Here is a 19,974-nt window from a genome sequence, read left to right as displayed (position 1 = left end):
TCTTCTGAAGGGTCTCAGCTCAAAACATCGATTGTTTTTTCCCCTCCATTGATGCTGCCTGACCTGCTGAGTTCCTCCAGCATTTTGAGCATGTTGCTCTAGGCATTGTAAATGTGTGGAATAGGGAAACTCAACTAAGTCCTCACCCCTCCTTTTATGTAGCCTACTCTTACTTCCCATGATTTCATAATAACTATGGTAATGACAATCAGAGAACCTTTAACATTTTAAGCATTAGAGTAATTACTAAAAGAATATGTTAACTGTTTCTTTACGGTTGTCATGCTGGGGGCAGGGCAGGGGGGGTGGTAGGCTGTTATGGAGATGAGTTCCCACAACCTGTTAAATGTTCCCAATAGCTTACATCTCAAATAGTCTCTGAGAATCAAATTCCCCTCCTGGCCTCCATAAGTGGTTTCACTACTAAGCCCGGCAGAACCATTTCTACCGACAGGAGAAGGGGCAAAAGTGGGTTACTGGTGCCATAAAACCGGTCACTTCAGGCAGACGGGGCTCATCAGCTGTAGTTTGCAGTTCAGTTAGGAGAAGAAAGACTCTGATGTCAAAACTCTGCTGCCTTACAGCTACACCCTCTCATGGAGAAAGCTTCAGGAGTAAACCCCAAGGAAAAATCCAGAACTGGAGTCCCTAATGCAGTCCTCAATTGAGTTCAATGCTGACTGCCAACTCCTGCGATGCCCTTGACACCAAACTGCATTGCCTCAGCCATTCATTTGGGTTCATCAGCTGTGGAGGTGGGGAAGCCTGCTGAATGGGCAGAGCAAATCCTATTTTAGAGCTGTAACCCATTCATTTAGAATCAGTCATATCCATCTAAATACCAAGTTTTATTTCCACTTTTCTTAAGATACTGTAAATGAAAACTCGAATGAAAATACAATCATTTGAAGGCAGAGGCACTGAAACTGTCAATCATTAGCAATATGCGTTTTGGTGCACATGGAAAAAGTAAATAGGCATGAAGATTTTATCCCTTTACAGAATAGAGAAAACAAAACATGCAGACACGCAACATATTTTATAGATATTTTAACAGACAGCTGGAAAAGAGATATCTATTCTCTGAAACAGTCCTTATCAAATATAAAACTGAAGTTATCACTTTAATCAACTTTTGCAAATTTAGTTGATGGCTTCCATGCTTTGAATCCTGCTTGCTCTTGCCACAATTTAAACATTAACAGCTGAGTAAACAGCTTTAAAATAATCATTGGGTAATACAAACTGCAAAAGTTCAGTCTATATTGTAAATAAGGTAACTCAGTAATATTACTCGGAAACAGAATTTTTTTACCCAAACTACACATGATAGTTAAAAACCCACACATTATGAAAGCAACTTCAATAATATTATCTGAAATTCACATTGAAACTTATTAATAATATATAGACTGGTAAAGCTTGTGATTGTTCTCTTATCACAGGATATTTCTCAGAAATGAGAGATCAGTAAAATAATATATATCTAGAGTTACTAAAGATGTGAAGTAAGATGTCATCTACCTGAAAAAATCCCTCTCTCTCTCTCCAAAGATGCTACCTGATCTGCTGAGTATTTCCAAAATTTTAAAGGCTGAAAATACAAACGTACATGAAGAAGATTGATGGATGGGGTCTATTATCTGTAAAGCCCAGGGTGCTTCAGAAAAGCACGATAGTACAAAACTGAAACCAAGAAAACCATGTGCTCGGAGGAGTGAAGAAAGCTGGTTTAATTAAGGCTGATTAGGAAGCTACAGGGGAGGATAAGATGGCAGACGAGGTAAAGATTTTCAATAGGACTCTGAGAAATGAAGACACTAGACTGTCAATAGTGATACAGAGAGCACAAGGGCTAAAATCAGACAAACAAAAGACTGTAGGACATATTCGATAGGGTGTGTGCTGTTGGAGAGGGGGAAAGGAACATCATGAAGGGATTTGAGCATAAAAATGAGAATTTTAAATTGGCAGTGTTTGAAAACCTGGATCCATGAATGCACTTTGATGAGCATGGGAGCACTGGTAGTAAGAACTAATTAAACTAAAATCAAGTTTTCACAAGGCCATTGGGAGCCTAAGTGGTTTACTAGCTTCACAGAAAGAGGTTTTGGCTTGGGGAAAGAGAAGAGAGAGAACTGCTGAGTGACTTTGTCATTATATTGTTGTCAAGTGCATGTAATGATATAGCAACATACAATGAGTGCTGGGCATCCCATTAAAAATCATCAGTAGTGCAGATAAACAGAAGTGTTCTGATCACTAACATTCCATCTAAATAATCAATATACCAAAATATTAAATCTGAATTCTCCAACTTTTTTTTATGTTTTGTTGTTTATGTTACCATCCCTGCCGTAACTAACCTGATCATCTTATACATGTGTTATGCATTATTTTTCAAAATAAATTTAAACTAATGCATTTATGCATACGCATGCATGAAATGAAGCCTTTTTAAAAGAGAAGACTAAGGGACAAAGGCACTTGTAGAAACAGAAGCCATTTCCTTTTTACTCAAAACAACAGCTTCAAGTGTTCCAGGTCAGACAGAGCATGCAAGTGTCAGGATAAATATAGGGCTTCACCTGCACTGATCCTAGAATGAATCAGCAATTGCAAATAGAAACCTCGTCAGCCCCTGGTGCTACTGCCTCTCTACCTATTCACTGGGACCCTGGGCTAATTAACAAGTGATCTGAATAGTAGTTCTGAGCTACTGGATTTCTACCTACTGGGAGCTAAAATGAGATTGTTTGAATTCACTTCATTTGTGTCTTTAACAGCTATAAGATCATTGCTGCAGTTGCATCTGCATTTATCTATTTGTCACACAGAGCTCCTTACATATATTCAATACAAGGCACAGTCACCACTGGGGTTCAGAAATGGTCAATTAAATATCTGCCTATCTTGAAGTTATATATAGATTTTGCACATTACCATCATTGCAAGGAGGCCAATCTCATCATTTAACAAGCACATACCTTAGGTTTATGGTCAGCGTTTGCTCTTCCGACTTCAGCAAATCACCTATAGTAAACGTAGCAGAGCCCAGGAAGCTTCGCTGCAATATAGAGAAGAATGTCTTCATTAGCTTTAAAACCCATAAGCATGACGGCTTCAAAATATGACTTGGTTTAAAAAATAATGGAGGTGAAGAAGAAAATAGCAGGATAGATCCCCATCTCACAAAAATTGCCACATCAGTGACAGAGCTATCAATAACATTCAGCTTAATTTTCTTCATGACAGCAGAGTATCTATTTTCACTAAAGGCCATTGGCGAATCACTAAACAAAGAATAGAAATTTGACATTCTGTGTTGATGAGAAATCGAACTGAATTGAATTGACCTTATTTCTTACATCCTTCATATACATGAGGAGTAAAAATCTTTACATTACGTCTCCATCTAAATGTGCAATCATAGTAATTTATAATAACATAAAAAATAGAACAGTCAATGTAACATAGAAATACACTCAAATCAGCATGAGTTCATCAGTCTGATGGCCTGGTGGAAGAAGCTGTCCCAGAGCCCATTGGTCCTGGCTTTTATGCTGTGGTACTGTTCACGGATGGTAGCAGCTGGAATAGATTGTGATTGGGGTGACTCGGGTCCCCAATGATCTTTCGGGCCCTTTTTTCACACAGGTCTTTGTAAATGGCCTGAATCATGGGAAGTTCATAACTACAGATGCGCTGGGCTGTCTGCACCACTCTCTGCAGAATCCTGCAATTAAGAGAAGTACAGTTCCCATATCAGGCAGTGATGCAGCCAGTCAGGATGCTCTCAGTTGTTCCCCTGTAGAAAATTCTTAGGATCTGGGGGCCCATCCCAAACTTCCTCAACCGTCTGAAGTGAAAGAGGTGCTGTTGTGCCTTTTTTACCTTACAGCTGGTGTGAAGCAGAAGTAAATATATGCATAGACAGCTAATAAGTTTAAATCAAAATTCATCTAACATTTAAAAAATTAACTTTTAAATCAACTTTCTCCACTGTCCTCCCATCATCCACATATGTTTCTTGCAGATGTTTTTTTCCCTTGCTGAGGTAGCTTTTCTTTTGAGGATAGTGCCTCCCACTGTCCATTGAGCCCAAGGCTACTGAACTGGCAATTCAGCTTGGTTAGCACCACGTATTTGTACTCTGCCTCCATTTAACTAATGTATCTTAAATTGGAGTTATTCAATTGTGACCCAAATTGATCATTGTTCCTTAAGACCAGTTCTAATACTACCGTACAAACAGAGATGGCCTAACCCAACAGAGAATGAGTGTTTTACTTGGGATTTTTAAGGCCTCACTGCTGCAGATACCCACAGTCGACAGAATGCCACATTGGGCAAAAATATTCCAGCTCATATTAGTAAAACAAAATCTGTTCAGAAATTATCTTCCTCTATCTGATATGCCTCTTGTATGTCAATAAAAGAATCACAATCACATTTGTGGAGACATACTGTCTACAGAGAAATGTTACTTCTGATGCAGTATAATTAAATATATTAGTTGTGAGTTCAAACTTTCCATTGCTATATCAACATGCTTCAAACCATAGGTTGAGAGTCCATCTGCCTTTGTAGAAGTTCAGGAACATGCAACCTATTGCTGTCATGTGCAGGAAATTGTACTTACTTTTTGAAATCAATACAATAAGACAATAACTTAGATACCTGTTTGCAAAGAGAGTAATGAAGACAAACTTACAACCATTTAGGTTGTAGACCATTCATTATAATACCGTCGAGTATTAATGATCTTATGACCAACATCACCAAAAAGGCACATAATTACATTTGAAAACATGCTGCCTGAAACAAATTAGCTAGCGCTATGTTCCTGGGGCAAACCAAGGCTTCATGGACACTGTGGGCTGCTAGATGGAAATGGAACGAGTGGGGTAGAGTTAAGTAATTGGGACTTCAGGTACCAGCAATCATTGACCAGGAACTTGGAGCTTATAGGTTTGACAGCACAGTGACTGAGATTGGGACTTGGGGCATGGTATGGAGCTGGAAGCGAGGGGGTGTTCTTGGTGTCAAGTCTACAGGTTTCCCTGTTATCCGAAGGTAGAGTGTTCCTATGAAACGGTTCATAAGCCAGAATGTCGTTAAGTGAATAAACAATTACCATTTATTAATGTGGGAAACAATTTTGAGTGTTCCCAGACCCAAAAAAAACCTACAGAATCATGCCAAATAATGCATAAAACCTAGAATAACAGTAACATATAGTAAAAGCAGACATGATATGATAAATACACAGCCTATATAAAGTAGAAATAACTTTTCTGCAGCACTGTCTAGTGCAGCGAAAATCTCGTGGAAGCGCTCTCGGCAGAAACACTTTCTCCGGTAACCTTTAAGCTATGAAGCTGTCAAATCATACCAAATAACACATAAAAAGACACAGCCTATATAAAGTAGAAAATATGTATGATATGTGTAGTTTCACTTACCGGAATCGGGGAGATGCCAATAAATTGCAGTTTCGTCACAGTTAAACACTTGCTTATACAAATAACCACCTGACACAATCGGCAATCGCCTCTGATCTGGGCCGACATTTACGTGCCAGGCGGCACCTAATTAATTAGCTTGATTATTTTAGCTTTCTTCTTAAAGATGTGCTGGGTGCGTCCCGGCTACTGCTGCACCACTGCATTCTTTGCGGTAATGTATCGGTCCACAGCCCGGAGGTTGGGGACCACTGCTTAAACTATGAAGCTGCCCTCGCCTCAGAAACCAATCAAACCACCCATGACTGCCTTTAAATTCCACTTTTGCAACACTTTCATCACCATCGTCCAGTGCTTTCTGTTTCAGCTTATTAAAAAGACTGACTGATTTCTCCTTAAGTGTAAGAAAACTTAACGGAACACCACGCTTTGTACACCCATCAATCCACTCAAGCAATAGACTTTCCATTTTATCCATTATTGGATGCCGACTAAGAGAGACCACTTTGCTACGAGCAGAACCAACAGTAACATCGGCAGCTTTCAAAATTCTTTCTCTCTGCGTATAAATAGTGCGAATGGTGGACACAGGCAAGTTCAACGTGCGGACAATGTCCTTACTTCGTTTAATTTCGTTTAACGCTTAATTTTGTCTTGTTTTACGCTAAGTATAACACCCTTACGAGCTCTTATAGGCTTTTCCAATTCCTTAGAACTCATCTTGCTAACGGAAGCACAAAGTAAATCGAGATAAAGCACGTGTTTAAGCAATGCCAGCTAGAATTCAGTTCCCGAGGAGGTGCTTGGCTGCTCGGGCGCGTGCTGCCTTTTTTCGTAACAGTGAAAAACCTTCTGTCAGTGAAAACAGGTAACTAATATAGGTCTTTTGTAACAGCGAGGTGTCATAAAGCGAACGTTCGGAAAACGGGGGCCACCTGTAAATGCCATCAGACCTGGATACAAATCTAAACTAAGGTAATTCATTTACATTGGAGTTAATTCCAGACTTGGGTTAATAAAACACAATTGATCCAGGAATGGCCATAGACTGTTGATTAACAATTTCTCTCAGAACAGCATGACTCAATTTCCCATGTGGAGCTCTTGACATCATTAAAGTACACCACCATAATGCATGCACCCTCACCAAGTTCGGTTTCCTCTGAAACGCCTGTACAACAGCAATGCAAAACTGTTGCAGTCTGGAGGGTATGGTCTGCCTCAAAGTATCAAGATATGAATAGTTTGCAAATAAACCATGACCTTTCTGGATGGACATAAAGTATATTATCCTGGATATTGTTTCCTATTAAGTTTTTTATATTTTTCAGTACAATAGGATCTATCATGTCACAAACTGTGTTGTTCCTTGTAAGTTTATCATTGCTTCAGAATTTCAACACAATACCTCCAGTCATGTTTAACTGTGGTACCAATCATAAGATTGAAGACAGATTACCACGCATGGCTTCCAGTACGAAGACCAAAAACTCCACAAAAAAAACAGTGAAAAGCATAGTGAATTTAATTTCTATCACATTTAATGTTTTGCACAAAGCAACACCTCTTCAGATCGCAGTTTGCTTTCAACCGAATACATAGGAACATAAATGAATTTATACAATGACGCGTGCAACAATCAAATAGAATTAATATATTTGTGCGTTTACCTATGTTCTGTAAATTTTAATATCATTGTACGTTCTAGCCTTAGATTCCTTCTTGCATGCCTACTCAAGATCGGATCTGTCTCTGAAAAATTAACTTACCCGTTTCTCATGGATGCATTTATCACCTTCAGATTGGAATTTTCCAACATCTCTGCAAAAATCTCACTGCACCCCCTCTCCTTACACAAGCCCAGCTCATCATTCCAGCAGACTTAATCCAAAACCTTAATATTTAATTCCTTATAAGAACAAGCTGTTACAGCAACCTTTACAGACCTGCATAAGATTTCACACTGTTATCCTTGGTCCACAAATGCCTCCATGCTAACTCCTCCTGTCTGCACAGTAGCTAAATAAAGATTCTCCACACCTCCGCTATGCCACTGTGAGAATGAGACCTGTGAAGCATCAACTAATAACCCTTTGATTTTTTTAAAAGTTTTTGTTTACCGCAGTCCTTTTCCTGTCCACAGCCTCTATATATTTAACTTTGTGGCTGTAATGTGAGTGGTAGAAGGCAGATTACTTACAGTGGAGGAAGACACAGGCAGAGTGGAGGACCACTTCAGATAGAACATAGGAACAGGTCCTTTGGCTCACAACGTTGTGCCAAACCAATTAAGTTAATCTAATGGCTAAGTAAACTAATTTCTTCTGCTTTACAATATCCATATCCTCTGATTTTACTCACATTCATGTGTCTATCTAAACATCTCTTTAAAGCCTATAGCATTTCTGCTTCCATCTCCAGCCCAGGCAGTACATTTCAGGCATCCACCACTCTTTGTGTAAAAAATTTGCCCCTCACATCTCTTTTGAAATAAGCCCATCTCACCTTAAATGCTTACCCTCTGGTATTAAATATTTCAATCCTTGGAAAAATATATTGTCTATCTACTCAATCTATGCCTCTCATAATCTTATAAGCCTCTATCATATCTCCCTTCAGCCTTCGCTACTGTACAAAGAACAACCCAAGTTTGTTCAACCTCTCATGATAGCACATGCCCTCTAACCCAGGTAAATTCTGGTAAACCTCTTCTGCACCCTCTTCAAAGCCTCAACATCCTTCCTATAGTGGGGTGACCAGAACTGTATGCAATACTTCAGATGTGAACTAACTAGAGTTTTATAAAACTGAAACATAACTTCCTGACTTTTGAACATAATGACTCCACTAATAAAGACAAGCATGTTATACGCCTTGTTAATCAGCGATCAACTGTGTAGCCACTTTCAGAGGGCTATGAGTTTATACCCCAAGATACTTCTGCTCATCAACACTGTTAAGGATCTTGCCCTTGACTTTTTGCACTTGACCTAGCTAGGAGCAACACTTCACATTTGGCCTGTTTAAACTCCATCTGCCATTGCTCAGCCCATATTTGCAGCTGATTTATCCTGTTGTATTCTTTGCCAGTCCTCTACATTATCCACAACACCACCAATCTTTGTACTATCTGCAAACTTACTAACCCATCCATCTACATTTCCATCCAGGTTATTTATATACGCTTGTACATCACAAACAGCAGATGCCTCAGTACAGATCCCTACGGAACACCTTGAAACATGGACCTCCAGCTAGAATAAGTTCCTTCAACCACCACCCTCTGTCTTCTATGGGCAAGCCAGTTCTGTATCCAGATGGCCAATTTACTATCAACTCTATGCATCTTAATCTTCTGGATGAGCCTCCCATGATGGACCTTGTCAAACATTTTACCAAAATCCATGTAGACAACATCCACAGCTCTACTATCATCAATCACCCTCAGCAACACGTCAAAAAACTCAAGTTAGTAAGACATGATTTGCCCTGAGCTCTCCTAATTTCCAAATGCTTGTAAGTCCTATCCCTAAGAATTCTCTCCAATAACTTCCCTACCGCTGATGTGAGACTCACCAGTCAGTAGTTTCCAAGATTACGCCTGGTTCCCTTCTTGAACAATGGAACAATATTAGCTACTCACTAATCCTCAGAGACTTTGTCTATAGCTAGAGAGGAGGACACAAAATCTCAGGCCTAGGTTATGTATTGACCTTAATGCTCTTCAAGACCCGAACACGACCTCCGACTTTACCTCAAAATGCCCAAGCATATCAAGTTGCTCAGCACTGATCCCACCATCCTTCACATCATTCTTCTTGGTAAATACTGATATAAAGTACTCACTAAGGACCTCACTCACATCCTCTGCATCCAAACAAATGTTGCCGCCCTTTACCTCTGAGTGGTCCTACCTTGTCCCTAGTTATCTTCTTGTTCTTGGTGTATGCATGGAATGCCTTGGGATTTATCTTAATCCTACTGACCAAGGACTTTCATGGCCCCTCCTGTCTTTCCTAATTCCCTTTTTAAGTTCTTTTCTAGCTTGATTATAATCATCAAGAACTTCGTTTGACTCTAGCTTCCTAAACTTTACATACATTTCCTTTTTCTTCCTGGCTAAATTCATCACTTCTGTCACCATCCAAGGTTCTCTCACATTGCCATCCTTGTCCTTCCTTCTGACTGGAACATACCTGTCCTGTACTCTGTGCAGTTGGTCTTTAAATACCTTCCATTTGTCAGATGTGGACTTGCCCAAAAATAGCTGTTCCCAAATAACTCTTCCTAGTTCCTGACTAATGCTCTTATAATTTGCACTGCAAATGCTTTGAGAGGCTGGTCAAGGACTGCATCTGCAGCTTGCTACCATCCAAACTGGACTCCCTACAATTTGCTTGCCAACACAACCGATCAACAGACGACGCAATAGCCACTGCTCTACGTTGCGTCCTTACACACCTGGAGAAGAAGGGTGCTTATGCTGTTGGACTACAGTTCAGCATTCAACACCATAATTCCCTCCAGGCTCGACAGTAAACTCAAAGAACTCAGCCTTGACCCTGCCTTGTGCAGCTGGACCCTGGACTTCCTGTCAGATCGCCGGGAGGTGGTAAGAGTGGGCTCCCTCACCTCCACCCCTTGGACTCTCAACACAGGAGCCCCTCAGGGCTGTGTACTAAGCCCTTCCTTTACTTCCTGTATACCCATGACTGTGTCAACACCCACAGTTCTAATCTGCTAATTAAATTGGCCAACGACACTACATTGATTGGCCTAATCTCAAACAATAACGAGGTGGTCTACAAGGAAGAACTCATCTCTCTAACACAGAGGCATCAAGAAAGCAACCTCTCCCTCAATGTTGCAAAAACAAAAGAGCTGGTTGTGGATTACAGGAGGAATGGAGACAGGTTAACCCTTATTGACATCAATGGATCTGGGGTTGCGAGGGTAAACAGCTTTAAGTTCCTTGGCATCCACATCACCAAGGACCTCACGTGGTTTGTACACACCAGCCGTGTGGTGAAAAAGGCACAACAGCATCTCTCTCACCTCAGACGGTTGAGGAAGTTTGGTACGGGCCCCCAAATCCTAAGAACTTTCTACAGGGCCACAATTGAGAGCATCCTGTCTGGCTGCATCACTGCCTGATATGGGAACTGTACCTCCCTCAACTGCAGAACTCTGCCGAGAGTGGTGTGGACAGTCCAGCGCATCTGTAGTTGTGAACTTCCCATGATTCAGGACATTTACAAGGACAGGTATGTAAAAAGGGCCTGAAGGATCACTGGGGACCCGGGTCACCCCAACAACAAACTGTTCCAGCTGCTACCATCCGGAAGACGGTACTGCAGCATAAAAGCCAGGACCAATGGGCTCCGGGACAGCTTCTTTCCACCAGGCCATCAGACTGTTTAACTCATGCTGATTTGAATGTATTTCTATGTTACGTTGACTGTTCTCTTTATTATAAATTATTATAAATTACTATGATTGCACATTGCACATTTAGATGGAGACATAACAAAGATTTTTACTTCTCATGTATGTGAAGGATGTAAGAAATAAAGCCAATTCAATTCAATTCAAGTGCAAAGTTCATACTCATCCTTATCTATAGTTGTATTTAAAGTTAAAGAGTTGTGGTTAACGTTCCCTAACTGCTCACCCACTGAAAGGTCGGTCACCTGGCCAAGTTCAGTACCCGACACCAGGTCCATACAGCTCCTCCTCTTGTTGGACTATCTACATATTGATTTAGGAAACCCTCCTGGATGTACATAACAAATTTTGGCCCACCTAAGCCTCTTGCACTCAGAAGGTCCCAGTTTATGTTAGGGAAGTTGAAGACTGCATGCAACAACCCTATTGTTTTTACACCTTTCCTTAATCTGCCTGCATACCTGTTCCTCAATATCCTGGTAGCTACTGGGGTGAGGGGAGGCAATCTACAGTACAATCCCATCAGAGTGATTACACCTTTCCTATTTTTCAGTTCTACCCATACACAAGCGAGCCTTCCGTCGAGTCCCCTCTGAATGCAGCTGTGATGTTGTCCCTGATTAGTGGTGCAACTGCTCCCACCCCCACCTTTTACCTCCCTCGCTACCTTTTCTAAAACATCAAAACCCTGGGACATAAAGCACCCATTCTGGTCCCTCTCTCAACCAAGACTCTGTAATGGCCACAATGTCATTGTTCCATGTGTTGTTCCAAGCTCTAACTTCACCTTCTCTAGCCATAATACTCCTTGCATGAAAATACTCACTTCAAATTACCATCCCATCACATTTATTATTATGCTCCTGTTAGTTTTTTTTTACTGGTCCTGACACTTACCTTCCTCTCCATCCCTCTACTTTCAAACCTGGTGCTTTGGTTCCCACCCACCCACATCAAACTAGTTTCAACCCTCCCAAGTGGCTAGCAAACCTCCCAGCTAGGATACTGGTTCCCATCCAGTATAGGCAAAACCCGACCCTCTTGTACAGGTCACCCCACCCCAGAAAAGCTTCCAATGATCCATGAAACTGAAACCCTTCCCCTTGCACCAACTGATCAACCACTCATTCATCTGTACTATCATCCTATTCCTGCTTTCTTGAGCATGTAGCTCTGGGAGTAATCCAGAGATTACTGCTTTGGAGGCCCTGCTTTTCAGCGTTTTTCATAAATCCCTATACTCACTGTGCATCTTTTCCCCTTTCTACTGATGTTGTTGATGCCAATGTGCACCAAGACCTCTGACTGCTCACCCTCCCTCTATGGGCAACTTAGACTCTGTCTCTCATAAATGTCATCTGTCATGGTGAGGATATTATCAAAGTTACAAAGGTGGAAACACAAAAGCCAGTCTGAAGAAGGACAGTCTATTCCTGCTACCCCCACTTCCCAGGGGGAAGCATCTCCTTCTGCAGGAGGACAGGCTGTTGGACTGTCATGGCACTCTCAAAGAATGTTAATGACAGCAGCAGTCAGAGGAGTCACTGCAGCAGTCAGACATTGTGTAGTTATGGAAACTCAGGTACACCACGAGGCCTGATTTCAAGTTGGCTGCACATTGTTGCAATGGAATACACAGCTTACTTCATGTAGGAAAGACTGGGCTTTGGCTTTGCAAGAAACCTTCCCTATAAGCCTTTCATAGTCCATGGTAGTGGTGGAATGGTGGTTAGCATAACACTTTATAGTACCAGCAACCAGGGTTCATTCCTGCCACTGTCTGTAAGAGTTTGTACATTCTCCCCGTGATCGCGTGGGTTTCCTTCAAGTGCTCTGGTTTCCTCCCACAGTCCAAAGACATACAGGTTGGTAGGTTAATTGGTCATTGTAAATTGTCCTGTGATTAGGCTGGGGTTAAATCAGGGGCTGCTGGGTGGCCTGGTTCAAAGGGCCAGGAGGGTCCTGTTACAAGAATCACCCCTTGTAATAATGATCAGTGAGGCACAGAGAATCTGTATTTACCAACAAGTAACTTTTATTATTTCAACTAAAAGCACGTGAGTTCACAAACTGTCTCTGTGTGCTCCGTACTAGAATTCCCTGACCCTCCATGAACAGTCAATGAAGAGAAAAGGATATTACCCGGAAAAAGGAGTCTACACTGGCCAGGCGTTCCTCGTGGTCCTGATCTCCACGTGTCCATGGGGTCCTCCTTATCCACGATGGTTGGTCCCTGGCTGCTGGAGAGTTATTACCCTTGCGTATTTGGAGCTCCTGAGTCTTATACTGTTCCTCATCAATTGAACGGTTGGATCTCCACCCCATTGGCTCAAGGTCACCTGACCTACCTTGGGACACCTTCTTATTGGTCATTGTACAGGGCTACGGCCAACATTGTTTCATGGCTCTGCCCATCCCAGCCTTGTGTATTTGTGTCTTTACACTCTGACTGGTCCAAACCAGTTGAATGGCAACCCAGACGGAGTCTAACGAGATTTCCGATTGCAGGTCAGGCACTTTACATAACAAGTAGCTACTGCTCTGAGGCTACGTCCACACTAGACCAGATAAATCCGTAACCAAAGCTTTTTTCTCTTTGTTTTGACCCTCCGTCCACACTGAAACGGCATTTCCTCCCCCAAAAACAGAGCCTTTCTAAAACGCCCTCCAGAGTGTGTAAATTTGAAAATGCCAGTTGGGCAGAGTAATGTGGACGGGGTAAATGGATATTTTTAAAAACGCTGTCATGATGTGCTGGAACAGATGGCGGCAGCACGGGATTTCATTGTTTTCTTGAATGTAACCCCCCACACAACCTAACAATTTCAGAACAGATGACAACGAGACTGAAGCCAGAAGAGTTAGAAACGTACTCACCAAATACTTTGACCCATAGCTTACTGAATAAATAAGTATACTCACTTTGCCCTGTTTTCTGTCCTTGCTTGTATGAAGGTGCTTTACCTATTTATGCAAGTACTTCTCTGACAATAGATGTGTAACAGCTTAATGTAACATTGTATGGAAGCACAAGATAACACTGATGCAGACATGTTTTATACATTTAAGAATGTGCTTTATTAATGCAACAGAGTTAGTCAGTTTTTCAATGTTTGTCGTCAGCCGGGTTATACTGTCCGTGAACTCCCTGTCGGTTGTCTCCATATGCTCCAGTATTTGTTTTTTTTAGTTCTAAGTCCTCCTGCACAAGAGCCAACAGCTATCCGTTGTTTGGCAATTTCCTTTCAAGTTTTTCTTGTCTGTAACTGCACAAACGCGCACTTTCACAGCAAGATTCAACACCAAACACATTGCTTGTTTTCTGTAAATGTGCCCTGCGCATGCCCAGTAGGAGGAGATTTGCCCAAATACCCGTTTCCATGTGGACAGAGATATTTTCAAAAACGCTTGGTGTGAACGCCTATCATTTTTACGTGAATCCGGCTTTTTCAAAATTATCTGGTCTAGTGTGGACGTAGCCTGAGAATGGTCTCAGGTTTACTGCTCTGATTAGATCGTCCCTTTACATAATAAATGGCTATTTGTTTGAGAATGGTCTCAGATTTAGCAGATCATTACCCAAAGCTTCCTGTGTCCACATTCAGTTGCTCTGATTAGATTATCCGAGAGCAAGAAACTGTTCAGAGTCCACAGAATGGGGGAAACAAAGACAACTGGCTTGTCTGCTTCTCTTGTCCTTGATCAGACTGCAGTTTCTTCTGGCCAACAGTCTGTACCATGCTGTATCTAAAGAAATAAATGTTATGGACGGTTTTAATGCTGGATTTCCTTTGCTCCAGGCTTTTCATTCTGCTGTGCATTTACTTCCAGCTGTAGATTATTCCTTAAAAAGTCCTTATTTTAGTTCTCTGCAGTGTTATACACTATCACTGGAGCCCTTCCCCGCTTCGCGCCCCCTCCCCAACGTAGTTGGCTATGAGTGTTGCATTCATACCAAACAATTGCCAAGCAAGAGCCACCTCCAACTTGGGATTCAATTGGCATCATTAAATCCCCTGCCATCAATTCATGGGGTGGGGTTGGGGATGTCGCCATTGACCAGAAACTATTCTGCTCAAACCACATAAATAATGATGCCTCAGGAGTTGGCCAATTTCTGAGGGTCCTGTGGCAAGTCCTGACTCTAAAAACACTACCAACACTACTGTGGACATAACTTCAACAGAAGGATTTGTAAGTGTTCAAGAAGGTGTCTTAATTATGGAGATACAAGAGACTGCAGAAGCCGCAATCTGAAGTAAAAAGAGCTACTATAGGAAGTGGGCAGGCTAGGCAGCATTTGTGGAGTGAAATAGACAGCTGGTGTTTCAGATCAAGACATTTCCACTGGACTGACTTAATTATGGATATGCAATTAATACTGCCCTTACCAGTCGGGCCAAATAAAATAAATGAAAAGACATCTTATTTTAAAAATTGCTCAGTCTTCTATATTCAAACATATGCTTATGTAAACAGTTCTCATAATTTAATCCTCTAAAACCATTCTGCCATTGGGACATTCAAAGGCAATACTTCCAGTGCCTAAAACTAAATTCAGTCTGTGGCATCTTACAGCATAGCTATTCCTCTATTAGAAATATTTTCCAAATGTATCAAAGGAGCACATTTCTCAATAGAAAATAATCAACAACACTAACAGTGTCTATCTGCAACTGTCTCCTAACCAAATGGTACACACTGCAATGTATACCAGGAAAGAAAAGAGAGTCTGTCATTGAACAGAAAAGTAAATAGTTCACATCACTGACATAAGCCTCATCATATTAATGTAGCTATATATTATACGTGACATTTGCTGAACTCATACATTATTACTGTTTTGATAGATTTTCTTTTGTTCAGGAAAATGTCAATATGCTATTGTCTTGCAGAAAAGGTAATCAAGTTCTTAATATCATATTTGACAACATGAAGATTTCATTGTCACTACAAATTTGTTATCTTTTGTTAGTTTTAATGAACTGCAGCAGCTACTGAATGCAAAACTCATGTGCCAATCAAAATAGCAGAATAAGAAGAGAAAAATTTTAGGAAACAGGAAAAAACCATCATAACAAATTAATCTATCTTTTCAGTAGGAAAATTGTTGTCAGCAATGTTTACACAATACATGATTCGAAGTATTCAATTTGTCCAAAACACTTAATAAGGCAGCATTTAATATTACTGTATTTGATTTCAGGTTCTTTATAGCAGAGAAGCAATTCTGAAATAGATAACTTGGAATTCATATTCTGTTTAACCCCCCCTTAAGCACCTCACACTTAATTTTGACCAGTCAGAGCTGCAGCAAAACCAAGTTTCTCTATGACATACTGACAGCTTTCTCAAGAAAACCTGGTCAAACATATAGAGACAAAAATAATTGTGTAGAAATGTTTCTCTGAACTACTGTGATGCAATTCCTGTGAAAATTAAAACTAATGAAGATCAGTGACTTGCTGCAGAAGCTACAAATTTTGCATGCGCCCTGAAGGACTCCAACCAAGTCCAACAGTGCTCAGTGATGTGTATCCAAATGTCATGTGGCCTGGGAAGGCTAGCATTTATTCTCATCATTACCCCTGAACAGAGGGATTTGCTGGACCATTTAAAATGGCAGTTAGGAATGAAACACATAATGGAGGTTAGAATCAAACTGGGACCAGATGAGGTACCGATGGCACATTTTCTGCCACGAAGGAGATTAGTGAACCAAAATGAACCTAATAGACAGCTTCTCTGTTTCCCTGACTTCCCTCAACAGACTTCAGGGAGTCTAATTCATGGATGAATATAAAAGAGACTGCGAATGCTGAAATTTTGAACAAAATAAAAACAGAATGCTGGAAGAGTCCAGAATCAATTATCAAGTGTGGAGGCAAAAGAGATAAGTCAATATTTCTGGTCAAGACCCTATCCTGATGCCTTGACCAGAAATATCGATTTTCACATTTCACCTCCACAGATGTTGATTGATACACTGAGTTCTCTCAGTGTTTTGCTTTTTGTTCTTGATTCCGGGATGTCTCCCCTGATCCAATTTACCTAGCTATCCCTCTGTTCCATCACCATGATGATAAACACACAACCCTTCCATGGTTGCATCTCTCATCCAACTCTCCCTATCTACCATCTGATTCTCCACCTGACGTACCTCAGCTAGATCATTCACCGTGTAACAACTCCCTCCCTGACAGCTAATGGACAATCATATTCCTGATTAACAACCCACACCCTGTATGACATTTGCACTTCCTAACTAACAACCCCACACGCATGACAACTAATATATCCCTATGAAATAACAGACTTCAACCAACATTTACATCCACTGACGACTGGACCCTGGACTAAATGACAATTATTTCCAGTAATGCAAACACTGAAACTTGACTGTCAATCTTCTCTAGCAATACACAGAAATGCTCAGCAGACCAGGCAGCATCTAAGCAGTTAACATTTCCAGCCGAGACCCTACTTCCAGTAATTCCCTGCCCTTCCCTTCCTCGGTCCCTATGTCACTCTGCCCCCTCCCCCAGCTGCCTATCACCTCCCTCATGGTTTCGCCTCCTTCTACTACCCATTGTGTTTTCCACTATTCCTCCTTCACCTTTCCTGCCTATCACCTCCCTGCCTCCCTTCTCCCACCACTTTATCTTTCCCCTTACTGGCACCTACCAGCCTTCTCCTTCCCACCCTCCCCCCACCTTCTTTATAGGGCCTCTGCCCCTTCCCCCTACAGTCCTGATGAAAGGTTCCGGCCCGAAATGTCGTCCAATCTTTTCCACGGATGCTGTCCGACCTGCTGAGTTCCTCCAGTGTGTTCTGAGTGTTGCTTTGACCCCAGTATCTGCAGATTATGTTGTGCTTACCCTTCTTCATGTCTGGAAAGGAAGTGTGAAGATGCCAGAATAAAAAGGTAGGGGTCAAGGAAGCAATTATAGCCCAAAGATGACAGGTGAAAGGTGAAAAACTGGAGAAGAAGGAATCTGATAGGAGAGGAGAGTGGACCATAAGAGAAATGGAAGAAGGAAGAGCGCCAGGAGGAGGTGACAGGCAGGTGAGGAGAAGGGGATAGGGGCCAGAGTGGTGAATAGAAGAGGGAGAAGGAGAAGGGGGAAAATCATTGGAGGAGAAATCCATATTCATACTATCAGATCAGAAGCTACCTAGATGGAATATGAGATGTTGTTCCTCCACCCTGAGAGTGGCCTCATCATGGCAAAAGAGGAGGCCATGGACTGACATCTCGTAACAGGAAAGGGGATAGGAATTAAAATGATTGGCCACCTGGAAACTCCACTTTTGGCGGATGGACTGGAGGTGTCAACATAGTGATCTCCCAATTTAAGGCAGGTCTCATTAGAGAAAGCCACCTAGGGAGCACCAGATACAATAGATGATCTTCACAGAAGATCAAATAGATTTGTCAGTCTTCTCTTTCAACCTGATTGATGATCATATCCCCAACTAGCAATTCTTGATTCAACACACATCCCTATCCACCCCATCCGTTCACTCAACGTTTGCCCAATACTTCTAGTTGCAAGCTTATTCACCTAGGGTTCAAAGCTCATCCTTCTCCCACACCCAACCAAGGCTCCTGTCTGACTGCCTTTTCACAAAGTTACCTATTCCAGATGGATATATTTGCTCAGTTGGTAAGCGAAGTGGATAGGCAAAGATTGCAGAAGACCTTAGCATAATCTTCCAATCCTTCTTGGATGTAGAAGATGTTGTAGAGGATAGAAACCCTGTTCAAAGGGACTTACAAATGTGCCAAGGAACCATCGGAATGTCAAATAACATCAGTGATGGGAAGCATTTAGAGAAATAATCATGGGGAGAAGTGAATAGACACTTGGAAATGTATGAATTAACAATCAGAGACTGCATGATTTTGGCTAGTCTGATTAAATATTTAGAGGAAATCAAGGGAAGGTTAATGAAAGGAAAGCAGCAGATATCGCCAAATTTGAAAATGTTCCATTTAAAAGACATGTTCACAAAATTGAGGCATGTGAAACAAAGAGGCCAGTTGCAGCACCTATAAGAAATTGGCTCAAGGACAGAAGGCACTCATGACAAACAGTTCAGGCTGGTGAATGGTAACCAGTTCTGTTCAGTGTCAGGAACACTCCATTCATTGATAGACAGTAAGAACTTGGCTATTGATGTGCAGAAAAAAAATCAAAAATTGTAGATGATGTTAAATTTGGAGGCATCATAAACAGTAAAAAGGATCAAAATGGATCACAAGAGGACATAGATTATCTACCATAATGGGCATGCAAACACCAGATGAAATTTTAATACAATGAAATCTGATTTTATACATTCTAGCACAAAATCTCAATGTCACAGTTGTAAAGGATAGGTGAGAATAGAGATACCCAAGTGTACATGTGGATACATCTTGGAAAGAGGCAGGACATGCTGAAAGTGCATTTAATTGAGCATATGGAATTCTGGACTTCATAAATTATTGCATTAAGTAAAAAAAAAACAGGAAGACTACGTAGAATCTTTAAAACTAAATTGAGTCCAAAATTGGATTATTGTGTCCAATTCTAGTATCATATGTTGGGAAGAATGTTGGAAGCTTTAGAGAGGATTTGTGAGAATGGTTACAAGAAGTGATTTCAGCCTTAAGATTACACTGCAAAAACTAGGGTTATTTTCTTTGGAGCAAAGAAGGGCAGGAGAAGTTTTGCTCAATGCGTACATGATCATGGTGGATTAGATTAACTAACATGAGGCAGATTTACACCACTGAGTGGTTCAAGCAGCAGAGCACAAATCAATGTGAAATCATAAGAAAAGGGTGAGATGCAAAGAAAAGTGGATGATGATCTATAATTCAAGGTAGAAACAAACCAATCCAGGGAATTGAAAACACTAGAGAAGGGTCATTCTGTTTGGGACTCATTAATGCTACATACTCTCATACTCTTCCTTGGTAATGTGCAGTGTAGCACAATAATAAAAAAACAAGTATAGTTACCTACTCAGCCTGAGATTGTGCTTATGGCTGCCAATCTTGAAACTTTTTGCTTTC

At 41.2% G+C, this 19,974-nt stretch overlaps 1 protein-coding gene across 7 annotated transcripts in view; it reads right to left on the bottom strand.

Annotated features, from left to right (window-relative positions):
* inpp4b (inositol polyphosphate-4-phosphatase type II B) overlaps positions 1–19,974 on the bottom strand; it is an 813,686-nt gene that overhangs the window by 235,920 nt on the left and 557,792 nt on the right. For all 7 annotated transcript variants that reach the window (XM_072256187.1, XM_072256173.1, XM_072256177.1 and 4 more), the window contains one exon: positions 2,988–3,067. In XM_072256187.1, the coding sequence (XP_072112288.1) occupies positions 2,988–3,067 (80 nt within the window). The remainder of the gene's footprint in view (positions 1–2,987; positions 3,068–19,974) is intronic.

Source organism: Mobula birostris, chromosome 4 (genome assembly GCF_030028105.1).
Source record: "Mobula birostris isolate sMobBir1 chromosome 4, sMobBir1.hap1, whole genome shotgun sequence".
NCBI classification, from domain to species: domain Eukaryota; kingdom Metazoa; phylum Chordata; class Chondrichthyes; order Myliobatiformes; family Myliobatidae; genus Mobula; species Mobula birostris.
This window is presented reverse-complemented; position numbering and strand designations above follow the sequence as displayed.